Source organism: Xenopus tropicalis, chromosome 7, assembly GCF_000004195.4.
Source record: "Xenopus tropicalis strain Nigerian chromosome 7, UCB_Xtro_10.0, whole genome shotgun sequence".
NCBI lineage: Eukaryota > Metazoa > Chordata > Amphibia > Anura > Pipidae > Xenopus > Xenopus tropicalis.
In genome coordinates, this window is record NC_030683.2 from 65,723,366 (window position 1) to 65,740,170 (window position 16,805).

Here is a 16,805-nt window from a genome sequence, read left to right on the forward strand (position 1 = left end):
TTGTTTCTGATATTCTCAGGCTCGCTTTCATCAGGTATGGTACGTAGGGATTGGAAGAAGGCGAATGTCATTCCCATATTTAAAAAGGGAGTAAGATCTCAGCCTGGCAATTATAGGCCTGTAAGTTTGACATCTGTGGTGGGCAAGTTATTTGAAGGCTTGTTAAGGGATCACATTCAAAATTATGTAGTGGAGAATGCCATTATGAGCAGTAATCAGCATGGCTTTATGAAGGACAGGTCATGTCAGACCAATTTAATTGCTTTTTATGATGAGGTAAGTAAGAAGCTGGACAGTGGGGATGCAGTAGATTTAATCTATTTGGATTTTGCCAAAGCATTTGATGTTTGCACATGGATAGAAAACTGGCTACAGGATCGGGTACAGAGGGTGGTTGTTAATGGCACATTCTCTACTTGGAGTAAGGTTCTCATTGGGGTCCCTAAGGGTTCTGTACTGGGTCCACTTTTGTTTAACTTGTTCATAAATGACTTAGGGGAGGGTATTATGAGTAATGTATTAGTGTTTGCAGATGACACAAAACTCTGCAGACCAGTCAATTCTATCCAGGATGTGACATCCTTGCAGCAGGATCTTGACCAACTGGCCATCTGGGCGGCTAAGTGGCAGATGAGATTTAATGTGGATAAATGTAAGGTCATGCACCTGGGATGTAAAAATATGCAAGCCCCGTATACCCTTAATGGGACTGCACTAGGCAAATCCATAATGGAGAAGGACCTTGGAGTCCTTGTAGATAATAAACTTGGCTGTAGCAAGCAATGCCAGGCAGCAGCTGCAAGGGCAAACAAGGTTTTGAGCTGTATTAAAAGGGGTATAGATTCACGGGAGGAGGGGGTTATTCTTCCCCTTTACAGAGCACTGGTAAGGCCCCATCTAGAATATGCTGTTCAGTTTTGGTCTCCAGTGCTCAAACGGGATATTATTGAGTTAGAGAGGGTCCAGAGAACCAAACTAAGCTGGTAAAGGGTATGGAAAGTCTCAGTTATGAAGAAAGACTGGCCAAGTTGGGTCTGTTTACACTGGAGAAGAGGCGCTTAAGAGGTGACATGGTAACTACGTATAAATATATAAGGGGATCATATAATAACCTTTCTAATGTTTTATTTACCAGTAGGTCCTTCCAACGGACATGAGGGCACCCACTCCGTTTAGAAGAAGGGAGGTTCCATTTAAATATTCGGAAAGGACTTTTTACTGTGAGAGCTGTGAAGTTATATAGCTTTAAGAAGGGGCTGGATTCTAAGCAAGTGAGGGAATACAGGGTCATGGGAGATAGCTCTTAGTACAAGTTGATCCAGGGACTGGTCCGATTGCCATCTTGGAGTCAGGAAGGAATTTTTTCCCCTCTGCGGCAAATTAGAGAGGCTTCAGATGGGGTTTTTTGCCTTCCTCTGGATCAACTAGTAGTTAGGCAGGTTATATATAGGCATTATGGTTGAACTTGATGGACGTATGTCTTTTTTCAACCCAACTTACTATGTAACTATGTAATCTCAGAGAAGCAAGCAGGGATATGGGAATTTAGATATGCAGTAGGTACTTAAAAAGAATGCCCTTAGACTTACTTTTAATTTATATTAACCTTTCATTGTCCTTTAATGCATTTTAATTATTCTCCCTAATTATTAACAGGTAATTTTTGTAGTGTGACTGAATGACATACCTCCACTGTACATGTAGTTCAAAAGCCAAATACAAATGTGATGTTTCTGACATCCCAATAACAAACTACTGTTGTTGGGGGCACATTTGGCTCCCAAAGCCATGCTCTTAAGAAACATAAAGAAACATAGTATTAAAGAAAATTCTAGCAATTGTTAAAAAACATGGCAGGTGTACCAAGTGTTAGTCGGGGGCTGTCACCAGTTCCCACCCCGCTGATGTACACAGATGTTTCAACAAATTATGGGGCCTAAGACAAAAGTGAAGGGTTCCAAAAAAAAAAAAAAAAAATAGTACTGAACAATTTAGCACACTTCTACTTCTATTTCTACTAGCCAGGATGATCCTTGCAGATAATGGACAGTGAGCTCTCCATTAACCTTAGGCATGCCATAAGGATTACCGAAGGAAACATTACCATATTTATGAGCATGTCATAGTGTAACACACAGCCATGTTTGATTTTTTTTTTCTCCTTTCAAAGCAGAAAAACCATATGCAATGGTTCCAATGAGATGGTTTAGTCAGAAATATTTGAATGATGAATGGGGCAGACTAATTATTGATGTTTTAAGATGGCCCATTATTCACCTTAGCAGATCCATGCAATATCCATAACAATTTATATGCATTCCATTCCCCATGTACCATATATGTATCTGTCAAGGCTAAGTAGATATTGTAGGGCCTCCCTAGATAAGCCCCATTTGGCATCATGTTTTTAAATTAACTTGCATTTCATATAACTGTATATAATTACTTATTTTAATCCAAGGAAGATTGATATCGTGGCCATATCTGCTTTCCACATATGCTCTTCATTTTAATTTGGATATTCACAAATCTCCATCATTGTATTGTGTTTGTATTTATGACTGTTAGATTAGTGAAAAACTCAATAAAACGTAAAGTTGCTCATATGAGAAGTATAGTCTGTTAAATGTAAAATATATAAATATCTTTTTCTAATACAGTCCCTTTCAAGTGACCCTAAGGCAGGTGGATATGGAGGGCAGTTGATAAATGCTATAAAAAAAAAAATTCTTTAAATGAATAACTATTAGTCTTAATAGTTTTGGGGCAAACATAAACCACCTTGATTTCACCAGCTTTGTTACTAATTTTTCAATGCTTCCCTCCCAAAGAACATTGATATAGTAAATAATAAATTACATTTATTTTTCTTGACTAACCTCTGACACAGACCAGACTGTACAGTCCTGCACAGGTCCGGTTGGGCAGACTCGTGCCCTCCCCATGACCCCCTACCCAGACTCGCTACCTGACTTTGACAGCAAATAGTTAACTAACCATCTAACCCGGGATCTGTGCAACAGTAAGTGATGTTGCTCCGGAGCCAGATCAGAAGGGTAAGGGCGAGAATGGAAGGGATCACTCCCTCACCGTAGCAGGGTACCCAGTCAGGTTACCCACTGACTACCTGCAGGGTGAGAGAAAGGACTCTACCAGACTGCATTCCACAATGTTTATGTTTTTGCCCCTTCTCTCAACACTTTTAAAAAGGAATGATGAGCAAATCTGTCCCATATCCCTTTGCCCAAAAAAAATTGGATTTTTTTTTTTTCCTCAGTACAAATTTTTGCAGCAGTTTCATGAAAATATTCGCCAATGGCGAAATGCAAATTTCACAGCAAATTCATGCCTGGCAAAAAATTTCACTTATCACTAAAGGTAAGTAAAGCAATACAAAAAGTTACATAGAAGTCACAGTCCAAAGAGGTGCCTGTGTGCAGCTCCAATGAAGAGAATAGGATCCCACTAGTCTAACGTATCATAGTATATTTGGGTCTTTACACACAGCTGAGATAATTTAAGGGGAGTTTGTTTCTACTTATTGGGCAATTGCATACTCACAGCTTACCACATACACACCAAGTGGGTTTTGCTGTTATATTATGAATCCTTAAAAGATATGAAAAAAAAAATATAGAAAGAGTGTTCCTTTTAAATGCAAGGCACTTAAGTTGTTATTATTAATCTATACATTTGCAACTTGTTCATTCAACAGCTTTACAATTTGGAATTTCAGCAGCTAAGTTGCTAAGGTGAAGTTTACCCTAGCAGCTAGGCAATGGTTTGAATGGGAGATTAGAAGATGAATAAGGCAGGGCCTAATTAAAAAGAAAATTAAAAGTAACAATAAGAAAATAAAATTGTAAAATAGTTTTGTGGCTGTCAGCATGTCAATTTAAAAACTAAAAACACAAAATGAAGACCAAGTGAAAAGTTGTTAAGAATAAGACATTCCATAGCATACTCATGTTCAAAATCATGTTATCTTTACAGAAGTCAATCCAATAACCAATCCAAACATTGTAGGTCTCTTTAAAGGGGTTGTTCAGCTTTTAATATAATGTAGAGAGCAATATTCAGAGACAATTTGCAATTGGTCTTCATTTTTTTAAAAAAATATTTTTTCACTTTTTTTGGAGTTTCAGCAGCTATCTGGTTGCTAGGGTCCAGTGTTCTGTAAGGGAACACAGAAGATATCACAAAATGGTGCCTTGAGTTAAAATACGTAAAATGTAAATATTTATTGTATAAGTAATATACATTATTGCTATGCATACAAAATACAAAGTTTGTAGTGTTGCTCATTCAAAATAATTAACCTTAAGTTTTATAAATTTCCATATTTTTGGTAGTATAACAGAACCCACTGTTACATACTATTCAGTTCATTGAATACAAATTAAGGAATCCCTGCTAGGCTCTTCAATTTAAAACTAAGCACTGTTGCCATAAAGGCAGACACAAAACACCATAATTTCTTGTTTTATTAAAATCCTACTTAAAAATAAGTTAAAAACATACAAAATAGAAGGTGGACATCTGGCAAGCAATGAATAAAAAGACACACAACTGCTAAAGACAATGTCCTGGAGACCTTACACTGAAATTTAACCTGTAGTGTTCACTCTTTTAATGTTCAAGCATGTGAAGCAGCAGACAGTATTCCTATAATTATAAGTAGGTGTAGTGCTATACAATAAGGCCTATAGAACACAGGGTGTATGATCCTCTGGTATTTAGCATGTTACTTAGTTAAAATAGAATCCACAAGTCAGGGCTGGGACTAGGGGTGGCAGAAGAGGCATGTGTCTGGGGCACAATGGTGGGGGGATGCTAGGCATATACCTCTTTGTCTGCCTCCCTTAGTACAGGATACTGGAGAATTGCCAGATGGGACTTTGCCATTCGGCAGCAGCCTTGGGTACACCTTCTGCTTGGACGGCACTGCCACAAGTGCATGGTTGTATTTGGGTGCTTCTCACTGGCAGATAATAAGGTTTAAACTAAAAAAAAAAAAAAAAAAAAAAAAAAGAAGGGCACAGAATTTGTTTGGACGGGAGGGAGGAAACAAAAAGCACAATTCATTGCAAATCCATTTGAATAAATTCTGTTGCACTTGGATTTCTCCATTAGCCACGAGGTAGTAGGCACAGCAGCAGGATACAGCTATTTCTTACTGGTCAGTTGGACTATCATGCTCTTTAAAAGTGTCCTCTATAACTTGCCACAAGCAATTCTCAAGGGGGAAATCATTGTCCACCAGATTTACCAAGTAGTAGTTGTCATGAATATACTGAATAATCATACGAGATGGAGACTCTTCTTCATAGAGTTTGGCCCACTGTTCAATCCACAGGGCAAAGGCTTCATCCTGCAGATTTAAAAAAAAAAAAAAAAAAAAAAAAAATGATATATATCAAAATTAAAAATTGCTCTCTAATTAATACGAGTTACATAGTTTATTTGGTTTTTAAAAAAAGACAAATGCTCAAACCCTCTGAATGACCCGCAGTGCATAAATATATATCTCAATACCTATATTAATATATATATTAAGATCACTATAGTCTGGGATATCATCCTTGTCTAACAAATTATCCAAGCCCCTCTTAAAGACATAACACAGTGCTGTCCAACTTCTGTTGTACTGAGGGCCGGAATTTTTCCGACCTACGTGGTGGAGGGCCGATAATGGAAGGCAGGTTTCACCACTCCCCCTTTTGAAACCGCACCCACTTGAAACCACACCCATGTTATCACATGACCATACCCATATTAATGGTTGTAGTACAGCAAAAACCTGCCATACTCTGCCTGCCCTACCCTGCCTGTGTGCCATACTCTGCCTGCCCTACCCTGCCTTTGTGTGTGCCATACTCTGCCTTCCCTACCCTGCCTGTGTGTGCCATACTCTGCCTGCCCTACCCTGCCTGCGTGCCATACTTTCACTGTGTGTGCCATTCTTGGCTGGTTTGTGCCATACTTGGCCTGTGTGTGCCATACTCTGCCTGCCCTACCCTGCCTGTGTGTGCCATACTCTGCCTTCCCTACCCTGCCTGTGTGTGCCATACTCTGCCTTCCCTACCTTGCCTGCGTGTGCCATACTTTCACTGTGTGTGCCATTCTTGGCTGGTTTGTGCCAAACTTGGCCTGTGTGTGCCATACTCTGCTTGCCCTACTCTGCCTGTGTGTGCCATACTCTGCTTGCCCTATGCTGCCTGTGTGTATGGCACACACAGGCAGCCTACAGTGACACAATGCTGGCACTGCTCCTACAGTCTGCACAAAACTATATATTAAAAAACTTTTTAATTGCAGTACCACCACAGTATATGTTCTTTTTGTAGTATGCAGGGATTATTTGTGGGTTTCTACTGTTCCTGAGGTGTGAACAGGGGAACAATGGGGATGATTACAGCCTGAGCCTGAGGTGTGAACACTGCAGGGGGTGAACAATGCAGAGATTAAAAGGTGTGAACAGTACAGGGGATTACATATTTAAACAATACAGCCTGATTACAGCCTGAATCTGAGGTGAGAACCATGCAGGGGGGGGCAGTTAATCACAGTACTGATACCATTTAAAGCTTACACAAGAGTAAGCCATCAAAGCAGCCAGACAGGTGGGGGGCCACACAGAGGGGGGCCGCCAGTTGGACAGCACTGACATAACAGAATCTGCCATTACAACATCACCTGGCAGGGTATTCCATAACCTCACTGCCCTCACTGTGAAGAACCACCTAAGCTGTTTCCCAAGTTCCCAAGTTCAGTTCCTCAAATCTAACTACTAACACACTTCAATTTGGGTATGAGTTAACTATCGGCATGACACAGGCCTCTAAGGGAGCACAGCACCAAACAAGCCATTATTTAAAAGAAACCATGCAACACTATGGCTGTTCTTGAAAAAACATAAAAATGCTGCTATTTGGGGAAAGTTTTAGTGTTCAGAATAGACCAAGCTGTTTATCAAAGGTTCTGTAAGGTGTTGTACAGTCATGGCCAAAATTGTTTGCACTCCAGAAATGTTTCCAGAAAATCAAGTATTTCTCACAGAAAAGTATTGCAGTAACACGTTTTGCTATACTCATGTTTATTCCCTTTGTGTGTATTGGAACAGAACAAAAAAGGGAGGAAAAAAGCTAATTGGACATAATGTCACACAAAACTCCAAAAATGGGCTGGTCAAAATTATTGGCACCCTTTCAAAATTGTGGATAGATTGTGGAAGATTGTTTCAAACATGTGATGCTCCTTTAAACTCACCTGGGGCAAGTAACAGGTGTGGGCAATATAAAAATCCCACCTGAAAGCACATAAAAAGGAGAGACGTTCACTTAGTCTTTGCATTGTGTGTCTGTGTGTGCCACACTAAGCATGGGCAACAGAAAGAGAAGAAGAGAACTGTCTGGGGACTTTAGAACCAAAATTGTGGAAAAATATCAACAATCTCAAGGTTACAAGTCCATCTCCAGAGATCTAGATTTGCCTTTGTCCACAGAGCGCAACATTATTAAGAAGTTTGCAACTCATGGCACTGTAGCTAATCTTCCTGGGCGTGGACGGAAGAGAAAAATTGATGAAAGGTTGCAACTCAGGATAGTCCAGATGGTGGATACGCAGCCCCAAGCAAGTTCCAAAGAAATTCAAGCTGTCCTGCAGGCTCAGGGAGCATCAGTGTCAGCACCAACTATCCGTCGACATTTAAATGAAATGAAACGCTATGGCAGGAGACCCAGGAGGACCCCACTGCTGACACAGAGACATAAAAAAAAGCAAGACTACAGTTTGCCAAAATGTACTTGAGTAAGCCACAATCCTTCTGGGAAAACGTCTTGTGGACAGATGAGACCAAGACAGAGCTTTTTGGTAAAGCACATCATTCTACTGTTTATAAAATACGGAATGAGGCCTACAAAGAAAAGAACACAGTACCTACAGTGAAATATGGTGGAAGTTCAATGTTGTTTTGGGGTTGTTTTGCTGCCTCTGGCACTGGGTGCCTGGAATGTGTGCAAGGCATCATGAAATCTGAGGATTACCAAAGGATTTTGGGTGGCACTGTAGAGCCCAGTGTCAGAAAGCTGGGCTTTGCGTCAGAGATCTTGGGTCTTCCAGCAGGACAATGACGTTTTGACAAACGTCAAAAAGCACCCAGAAATGGATGGCAACAAATAACTGGAGAGTTGTGAAGTGGCCAGCAATGAGTCCAGATCTAAATCCCATTGAACATCTGTGGAATTGCTGTTGGGAAAAGGCACCCTTCCAATAAGAGAGACCTGGAGCAGTTTGCAAAGGAAGAGTGGTCCCAAATTCCTGGTGAGAGGTGTAAGAAGCTTATTGATGGTTATAGGAAGCGACACTGATTTCAGTTATTTTTTCCAAAGGGTGTTCAACCAAATATTAAGTTAAGGGTGCCAATAATTTTGTCCAGCCCATTTTTGGAGTTTTGTGTGATATTATGTCCAATTAGCTTTTTTTCCTCCCTTTTTTGTTCTGTTCCAATACACACAAAGGGAATAAACATGTGTATAGCAAAATATGTGTTACTGCTATACTTTTCTGTGAGAAATACTTTATTTTTTGGAAAAAATTCTTGGGTGCCAACAATTTTGGCCATGACTGTATATACCTAATGCAGCCCACACCTGGGAAATAACACCTACAGCTTTATAATAGCTTTATATTGTGATGCAACTTTTCATCAGCAGACACTGGGCATATTGATTAATGGGACATTAATTCAAGAGAACCTGTTTTTCTAAGCTAAAAAAAAATGGAAACCGGGCCAAAAGTCAGCAGGGCAATGATCCCAAGTCCATGACCATAAAAATATTGTACTGAAACAAGAACAAAGTGTCAAATGACTACCCTGAAAAATCTGGATCAAATATGGTTGAAGAATGTAAAGTCCAGAAATGTTCAGGTTTGTGCTGGACAACAGAAAGTCCTGACATAAGTCAAATTTATATCAGTCTATCACATTTTGTGATGCCATTAGAACTATGAAATAGTCAAGAAAATTGACAGTATTATACAAATAAAAATAATGTGGTTATATGGCTATATATGGTCTGCACTCCTTGCTTCAGCTGTACTAATGCAAGGATGACATGAAGAATTAAATACTAACATAAGAAACCAATGTAAGTGCTTGTTATTTATTCCTATAAAATCTACATCATTTATATACCTTCCAATACATGAAGCTAACTGGATCCACAACTGTTGGCTGAATAATTTCACGTCCTGGAAATATTCCCCACGTCACAGCACTGGGTTGTAAATCTGCAGCATTTGTAATGTTTTGACCCTAAAAATATAAGGGAGAAATAGTTTAAACTCCTTGTGTAAGATTTATAGGAAATGTTACATATTTCTTGCACATGTTTAGTCTGCGTCTCCATTAACAAACATCCCACTTCACACTAGTTACAGAAAATGATATATATATATATATATATATATATATATATATATATATATATATATATATATATATATATATATATATATATATATATATAAAAGTTCCACAAAAGACTATTATAATTTACCAGTTGTCGATTAAACAAAGTGATGTACAGTAACAACATTAAACGTATATTTAGAATATTTTCATCACCATCATTATTATTATTATATTACATCACGACTACTGGGCTGTACAACTGAAGGACTATAGGACAGAGGACAGATACATTTTCTCTACTGGCAGAATAACATATCTTTAAAATATGCCTAAGGATCTGTATGGCCCCCCGTCTACTTCCTGCCCATAAAATTCACAGAGATTTATTTACATCATTAATTTCATATAATATAGCACAGGAGAATTTGGTAAACAAAATGACTGCCCACTAAAAAGGAAAAGTTAAACAGCACTATTATACATAATTGAAGTTATTGTCAATGTACTGTAGTTTGTTCAAGAGCACATATAATACAGTTTCTCAAGTTCTCAACATTTTGAAGTTTCTGCTTCAGGTAATATATTTCTACAGTGTTTGGTGTAGGGGAATTTAATGATATCACAAATTGTAATAATAATAATAAATGACAATAAGGATAGGGGTTCTCTACACTTATTCAATAATTTAAAAGGGGAAGGTTTAGTTCCCATTTATACAATAATGAGCAGGAATTGGAAGACATTACATACATATATTGCCAAAAATCCATTAGTAAAACTAAAAAAACATCATGAGCCTTTAACTAAGCAGCTGTACTTTTCTTGGCTTTGATTCAAATTAGAAAATCAGTTAAACTGGGAAAAAACTTCAGCACAGGTTTGGGATCCCTTATCCGGAAACCTGTTATTCAAAAAGTTCCGAATTACGGAAAGCCCATCTCCCATAGACTCCATTATAAGCAAATCATTTTATAAAATGATTTCCTTTTTCTCTGTAATAATAAAACAGAACCTTGTATTTAATCCTAACTAAGATATAATGAATCCTTATTGGAGCCAAAACTATCCTACTGGGTTTATTCAATATTTAAATGATCTGTAGCAGACGTCAGTTATGGAGATCCAAATTACGGAAAGATTCCTTATCTGAAAAACCCCAGGTCCTGAGCATTCTGGATAACAGGTCCCATACCTGTATCAGATGAAGACAAAAGCTTAAGTAATTGGGTGTGTTTCTGTGGTGTTTGTAAAATTTTAGACCAGGAATTTGCCATTCAACTTACATGTACATTGACTATATGATAGTTCACACGAGGCTCATATCGCTTAAGCACTTTGATGAGGGCAGTGACCATTTCACTGGATGTGAAGAATTCAAGATAGGCCTGTGAATAAAGAATGTCTGGTTAGTCAGCAAACATATAAGTTTGCAGAAATATGAGAAGTATGAAGCTATTACTGATGTTTTTATACTGAACAATAAATATATTATAAATCTTAAATTTTGTTATACATGGGTAACTGTATTCAAGAACAAATAAAGGACAGCTGCCTTGAAACAGATATGACTTAAAGTGACTTACTATGGTTCTCTCCTTTTGAATTATACAGCAGTTCTGGTTAAATGTCAAGATACTGTATATACTCGATTATAAGCCTAGTTTTTAAGCACCAAAAATGTGCTGAAAAAGTCACCCTCGGCTTATACTCGAGTCGGGTGCCATGGGTCCCTCCAGACTAGCACCCTCTGTCCTTTGTGTGCAAATTAGGCCTCCCACAACCAGACCCTCCAGTGCCCTAGCCCGCTCCCAAATTCATCTTCATCATTGCACTTTATATTCTATATAAATCATAGTTTTGAAGGGTTTTTTTGTGTTTAGTTTGGTTGCTGATGGAGCTAAGGGGGTAGTACTCTTAAAGTCTCATTGTTGATACCATATTGTTTTTGTTGACCCTCTTCTCCACTTAAAGAGCTAGTTTACGTTTTTTCTTTGAAATAAATATTTAAAAACTTATACCCCACTGATGCCTCATTTAATGTAATTTCATTGGTATTTATTTTGATTATTGAAACTTAGCAGTAGCTGCTGCATTTCCCACCCTAGGCTTATACTCGAGTTCCAGTTTTCTTAGGTAAAATTAGGTACCTTGGCTTATATTCAGAACGGCTTATACTCGAGTATATACGGTAATATAAATATGGAAACCCATAAAAAAAAACTACAAATATTTAAAAATATTTCTAAGAGTTTTATTGCAACCAACAGATTGGTTCTGAGTTAGTGATTGGTGTCTTCGGCAATACTGTTGAAGTCTTTCACAGATTAAAGACACTGTTGTAGCTTGTTTGTTCAGCCAATCAGCACTGTGCTATGAATCCTCTATGAGACACATGCTGCTTCAAAGATCAGTGCTAAAGGCTACATTTACAGTTTTGGAATGGTAAGGGTATTTTTTGCAGCTTCCTGAACATGAATCCACCCCAACATGTTGTCTATAATATTAAAATGGTATAGAAAACCTTTGCAATACCTTTTGAAAGACATAACCTCTGCTGGGACCCCAGCCCACTATTGGGTCTGTGGAGGGCTTCCCATTGACATTTGGTTGGGAGTTGATAGTAAGAATTCCCCTTTTATTAACCTTCTGCAGTTCGCTCTTCAGTAGATTGGTTTCTGGAGCAAGAGGATCATCGTTCCAAGGTAGACAAGTAACCTGCAAACAGAAGAAGCAGCTGCTTAAGAGTCAGAATTCCAAAGCAAAATGTTCATATTGTACAATACGCACCTAGTATGTGCAATTCTTACCGTTACTATTAACAGTACCAGCATATGTGTGTGTATACCAAACTAATGACAGACAATTGTGCAGCAAAAGTTACAATTAAATACACGAATTACAACATTTTTAGTGCATAACTACAAGTATGGGATCCCTTATCCAGAAACCCATTTTTCAGACAGCTCAAATTATGGGAAGGCCATTTCCCACAAAGTCCATTTTAAGCAAATACATTTCTTGTACTTGATCCTAAAGCTGCATGAACCCATATTGCTGGGAAAACAATCTTATAGGGTTTATTTTTCAATAATTTTTGATGACTTCATTACTGAAAGATCCCTTAGCTGGAAAACCCCAGTGTTCTGGATAATACATCCTATACCTTTATATAGAACTGGGAAACAATCTTACTTTGTGTCCATTAGGGTTAGGTTCTCCAGAGATGTAATAGGTGAACACTTCAAACACACTCTCTTCACTGCTGAGTTCTTGTCCCCACATTTTTAGCAATTCTTCTCGTGGAGATTTGCTTTTCAGGTAAAAGAGGTAATAGTCCTTTAACTCACCAAAAGCTGGAGAGGAGGAGTTGCCCCTTAATCAAAAAAGTAAAAATGTAATTAGAAGCTTTGAAAAATGTCCCTACTCTATCATTTACATAACAATAAAAGCTATGCTTTTAAAACAAAAACAAAAACATACCAACGCCCATTTGGAAATTCATCCCACTCCTGTGTACGGTGTATGTAACTCTTTGGCCTACTAGCCCAAAAAATTGGACGGACATCTTCTACTCTTCGCTTGGGATGTGCACTCACAGCCCAAGGCAAAGGTCGCCTAATAGTGAACAAGAAAAAGATCAACAACAATGTATCTAGATAGCATACCAAGCTCTAAAATTAAAGAACCACTCCAGGAAAAGAATTCCACATCCTCAAAGTTCTCAATATAAAAAACACTTTTTGAAGAGAATGGACTTCCACCCTCATTTATCTTAAGGAATCCCATTAACCTTCAAAGCCCTCCATTCCTCTGCTCCTCACTACATCTCTTCCCTGGTGTCTCCGTACGTTCCTGGCCGACTCCTTGTTCCTCGCAGAGCAACCGCTTGGTTGCGCCCCCCACTACTACTGCTGCTGTTTCCCGCCTTAAACCCTTCTGCCTTGCTGCCCCTTACATTTTAGAATTCCCTCCCTGATGTCCTCCGGAGAGAATCCTCCCTCAGTCTTTTTAAAACTAAACTTAAAGACTACCTTTTGGAGCACTCGCCCAGCACCTGATCTGGAAACTGGCACTTATACTGTAATGTCACCCACTGTGACCTATAGCACTTATATTTGCCTATTTGTGTCTGTTAGTTACCCCTCCCATATAGATTGTAAGCTCTACGGGGCAGGGATCTCCTTCATCTTGTGTTTCTGACTCTTATTGCAACTGCACTTTGTATTTATTGTATTTATTGTTGTACTTTGTATTTATCCATTATCTTTAACCCCCTGTCTGTATTAATGAATTCTACTGTACAGCGCTGCGTACATAAGTAGCGCTTTATAAATAAAGATATACATACATACATACATTGTGTGATGTCCTCCTTACAATAGTGAATTACATTAGTGAATATGGCACCAGAAAATGTATTTTATGTTATCCTTAAGGGTGAAGACATACTGAGCTACTTAGTAGCAGCTACTAAAATTGACAATGCTGATCATTTACTGATAATTGTTTCTACGTTTAGCAGAGGCAATTCTCAGTATTGTCTATGGCAGGGTATTTTCTGTTGTTTAGTAGCTGTGACACGTAGCTCTGTGTGTCTTCACCCTAAAGGTTTATAGATAGTAATAATATCCCCCTTAATCACCGCTTTTCCAATGTATATAATCTCAACTTGGTTAGCTTCTTTGTAATGGATATCTTTCATACAAATTATTATTTCTCTTTCTGTATTTCAGTACTCAGTACCTTCTGAGTATTGAAGACCAGCTTCACAGCAAATTTTAGATCTGACATTACCAGTACTTTTGTAAAGGATAAGAAATACCCTTTCCCCTTGTGAGTCTATACCTCTTTAAATACAGGATAATTTGTGCTAGCCCTCCCTGCTGCTGATACTGCATGGAAAAACTAACCTTTAGCAGCATGTACTTCTAGGTCATTCTCCATTGAGAATACTTATCTAAGCCCCATGAATGCTTTAAGTATCCAGCACAATTTTAAATTCCACATGCATAACTGTTACTTTACAGTCCTGGGAGGCTTAGTTTTAGGTCATTAGCAAACACAGATTCACTGGCGAAAAACAGAAATAAGAAATACTAATGGTGGCGCATTCAGTGCTTCCGGGTGCAGGTGCATGCCGCCAATAACTGCCAACAAACAAACAAACAAACAAACATATGCCTTTGCATTAGTTGGCGGATATCCACGCTTCTGGGTGCAGGCACAATAAGAGGATTTTTCAAGCATATAGGTGGATTATCAGCCTGATTATCCCAAACCCTAGGTCAGTTAAGACAATGCGTGCTTGATAACCTCTCTGTACACAATTCTTCACTGGTTTTCTATCCATAATCAAATATGAATGCCAAAAACCAAGCAAATGCAATTTTAAAGTTCTTTGCTATTGAAAGCAGTATCTGGTTGTTTACATTCTTTGCACGGTTTGCTATATTGTCTCGGGAGTCAGAGCAGATAATAAGCAGACCTAGAACATAACAAATTACCTACACTGTTTTAAGTCAGACACCTGCCTTTTACAAGCTAGTACATTTACTGTGAAGTAACCAAATATTTTTATATATATTTTTTTTTAATTTTATTTTTAATTAATGTATATGGGAAATTTGCTTAGAATACATTTTCCATTTTTACATTTTCCTTTCATTATGCACAAAACTGTTTTCAGGTGGAGGACCCCACTATTATTTTACATTTAAGTTCCATGTCAGACATTGAGAATTTATTTTGTACAAGACTTCTTTATCATTGCAGTGTGAATTGTGTAACACTGGCTTATCTGTGTACAGGTATTGGACCAGTTATCCGGAAACCCGCTATCCAAAAAACTCCAAATTAGGGAAAGCCCATCTTCTATAGACTCCATTTTAATCAAATAATTCAAATTTTTTTTTTAATGATTTTTTCCTTTCTATGTAGTAATAAAACAGTACCTTGTGCTTAATCCCAACTAAGATATAAATAATCCTTATTGGAGGCAAAACACTTCTATTGGGTTTATTTAATCTAACAATGATTTTTGGTAGGCGTAATGTATGAATATCCAAATAACAGAAAGTTCTGGAAAACCCGAAGACCTGAGCATTATGGATAACAGGTCCCATATCTGTATAAACATATTTACATTTGAAGAACAAATTGTCATGCAACTTTAACACATCATAGGGCTGATTCACTAAAGGTGCGTTAAAATATTATATCAATATTATAGCATGTAAAAATTTTACCGCATTTTAACGCGCGAATCAATAAAAGGATACTTGTTTTAATTTAGATGCAATGCTGTTTGCGTTATTTAAGTCACAAAGACTATTTTCGTGCGGTATTTGACGCAACACGCACTAGTTAACGCAGCGCACACAAACTGTTGCCGCGTGCGAAAAACCACACGCCATATTAGCCATACACTGGAAGCTACATCACTCTAGGGCCAACACATACTTGAATAAATCACACCGCAAAGTCCATATTGTGTTGCCAAAAGCTCATGAACTGTACTTTTCTATAATTACCGCCTGCCCCAAGTAGGTGTTAATTTTCACACAAACTAATGCGATATTTAGTGCGTCTAAGTGTTTGTAAATCATGCGTTAGTATTATTTCTGTGCGAGAATTAACGCAATGCGTTAAAATTAACAAATTCGGTTGCGCGCTATTTAATGCACGCGATATGCGACTTAACACATGCGATAATACTTTAGCCAATCGTGCGTTTTTTTTTGTGTCAATTTTAACGCAAAAAAGCATGCAATAACGCTTATCGACCTTTAGCGAATCAACCCTCATGTGTGCACAGATTATATGGCAGCATCCCATGTATAGTAATTTGCAACAAAATGCCCCATTTGCTTTGTAATTTGAAATTGTGAAAACTAAAAAAAAAAAATTTTGAGAAATTGCTTTTGCAAACAATTAAATTTGTGCTGATGAAGAGTAACAAAACACTGTTAAATGTATGTAAACCCTTTCATTTCATTTTGTACAAGCATAATTATCGCTAAAGTTGCCAGAGTAGATTCTTGTTATAGCAAAATTGCTTTACCCACCTAGGATCTTCTTTCCACATTCCAAGGCGCTTCAAGACATCGATAGTGGCTACCTCTCTGTTAAGTGTATAGAAATGAAGTCCATGTACAAGACCACTGTCCAGCAGCTCCCTACACATTGATACTGCCAAGTCAATGCCATAATTCCTAATGGCTGCATCATTATCCTTAATTGGTTCTATGACGTCCATAATTTCTTGGGGGACCTCAAGTTTTGAAAGCTTTACTAGCTGGCGCAAAGAACCATATCCCTGATTAACATAAGAAAAAAAATTTAAACCATGGAAACTTTGCCTCCCAGCTACCAATAATACATTTGAAAGGGT

The 16,805-nt window shown here is 38.0% G+C and overlaps 1 protein-coding gene across 1 annotated transcript in view; it reads right to left on the reverse strand.

Annotated features, from left to right (window-relative positions):
* Positions 1 to 4,466: 4,466 nt before the first annotated feature.
* The window catches only part of mthfr (methylenetetrahydrofolate reductase (NAD(P)H)), a 31,748-nt gene continuing 19,409 nt past the window's right edge, over positions 4,467 to 16,805 (reverse strand). Inside the window, 7 exon segments of the mRNA NM_001102994.1 lie at positions 4,467 to 5,371; positions 9,197 to 9,316; positions 10,699 to 10,800; positions 11,948 to 12,130; positions 12,608 to 12,788; positions 12,896 to 13,030; positions 16,480 to 16,730. Coding sequence (NP_001096464.1) covers positions 5,174 to 5,371; positions 9,197 to 9,316; positions 10,699 to 10,800; positions 11,948 to 12,130; positions 12,608 to 12,788; positions 12,896 to 13,030; positions 16,480 to 16,730 — 1,170 coding nt within the window. The 3' untranslated portion in view covers positions 4,467 to 5,173.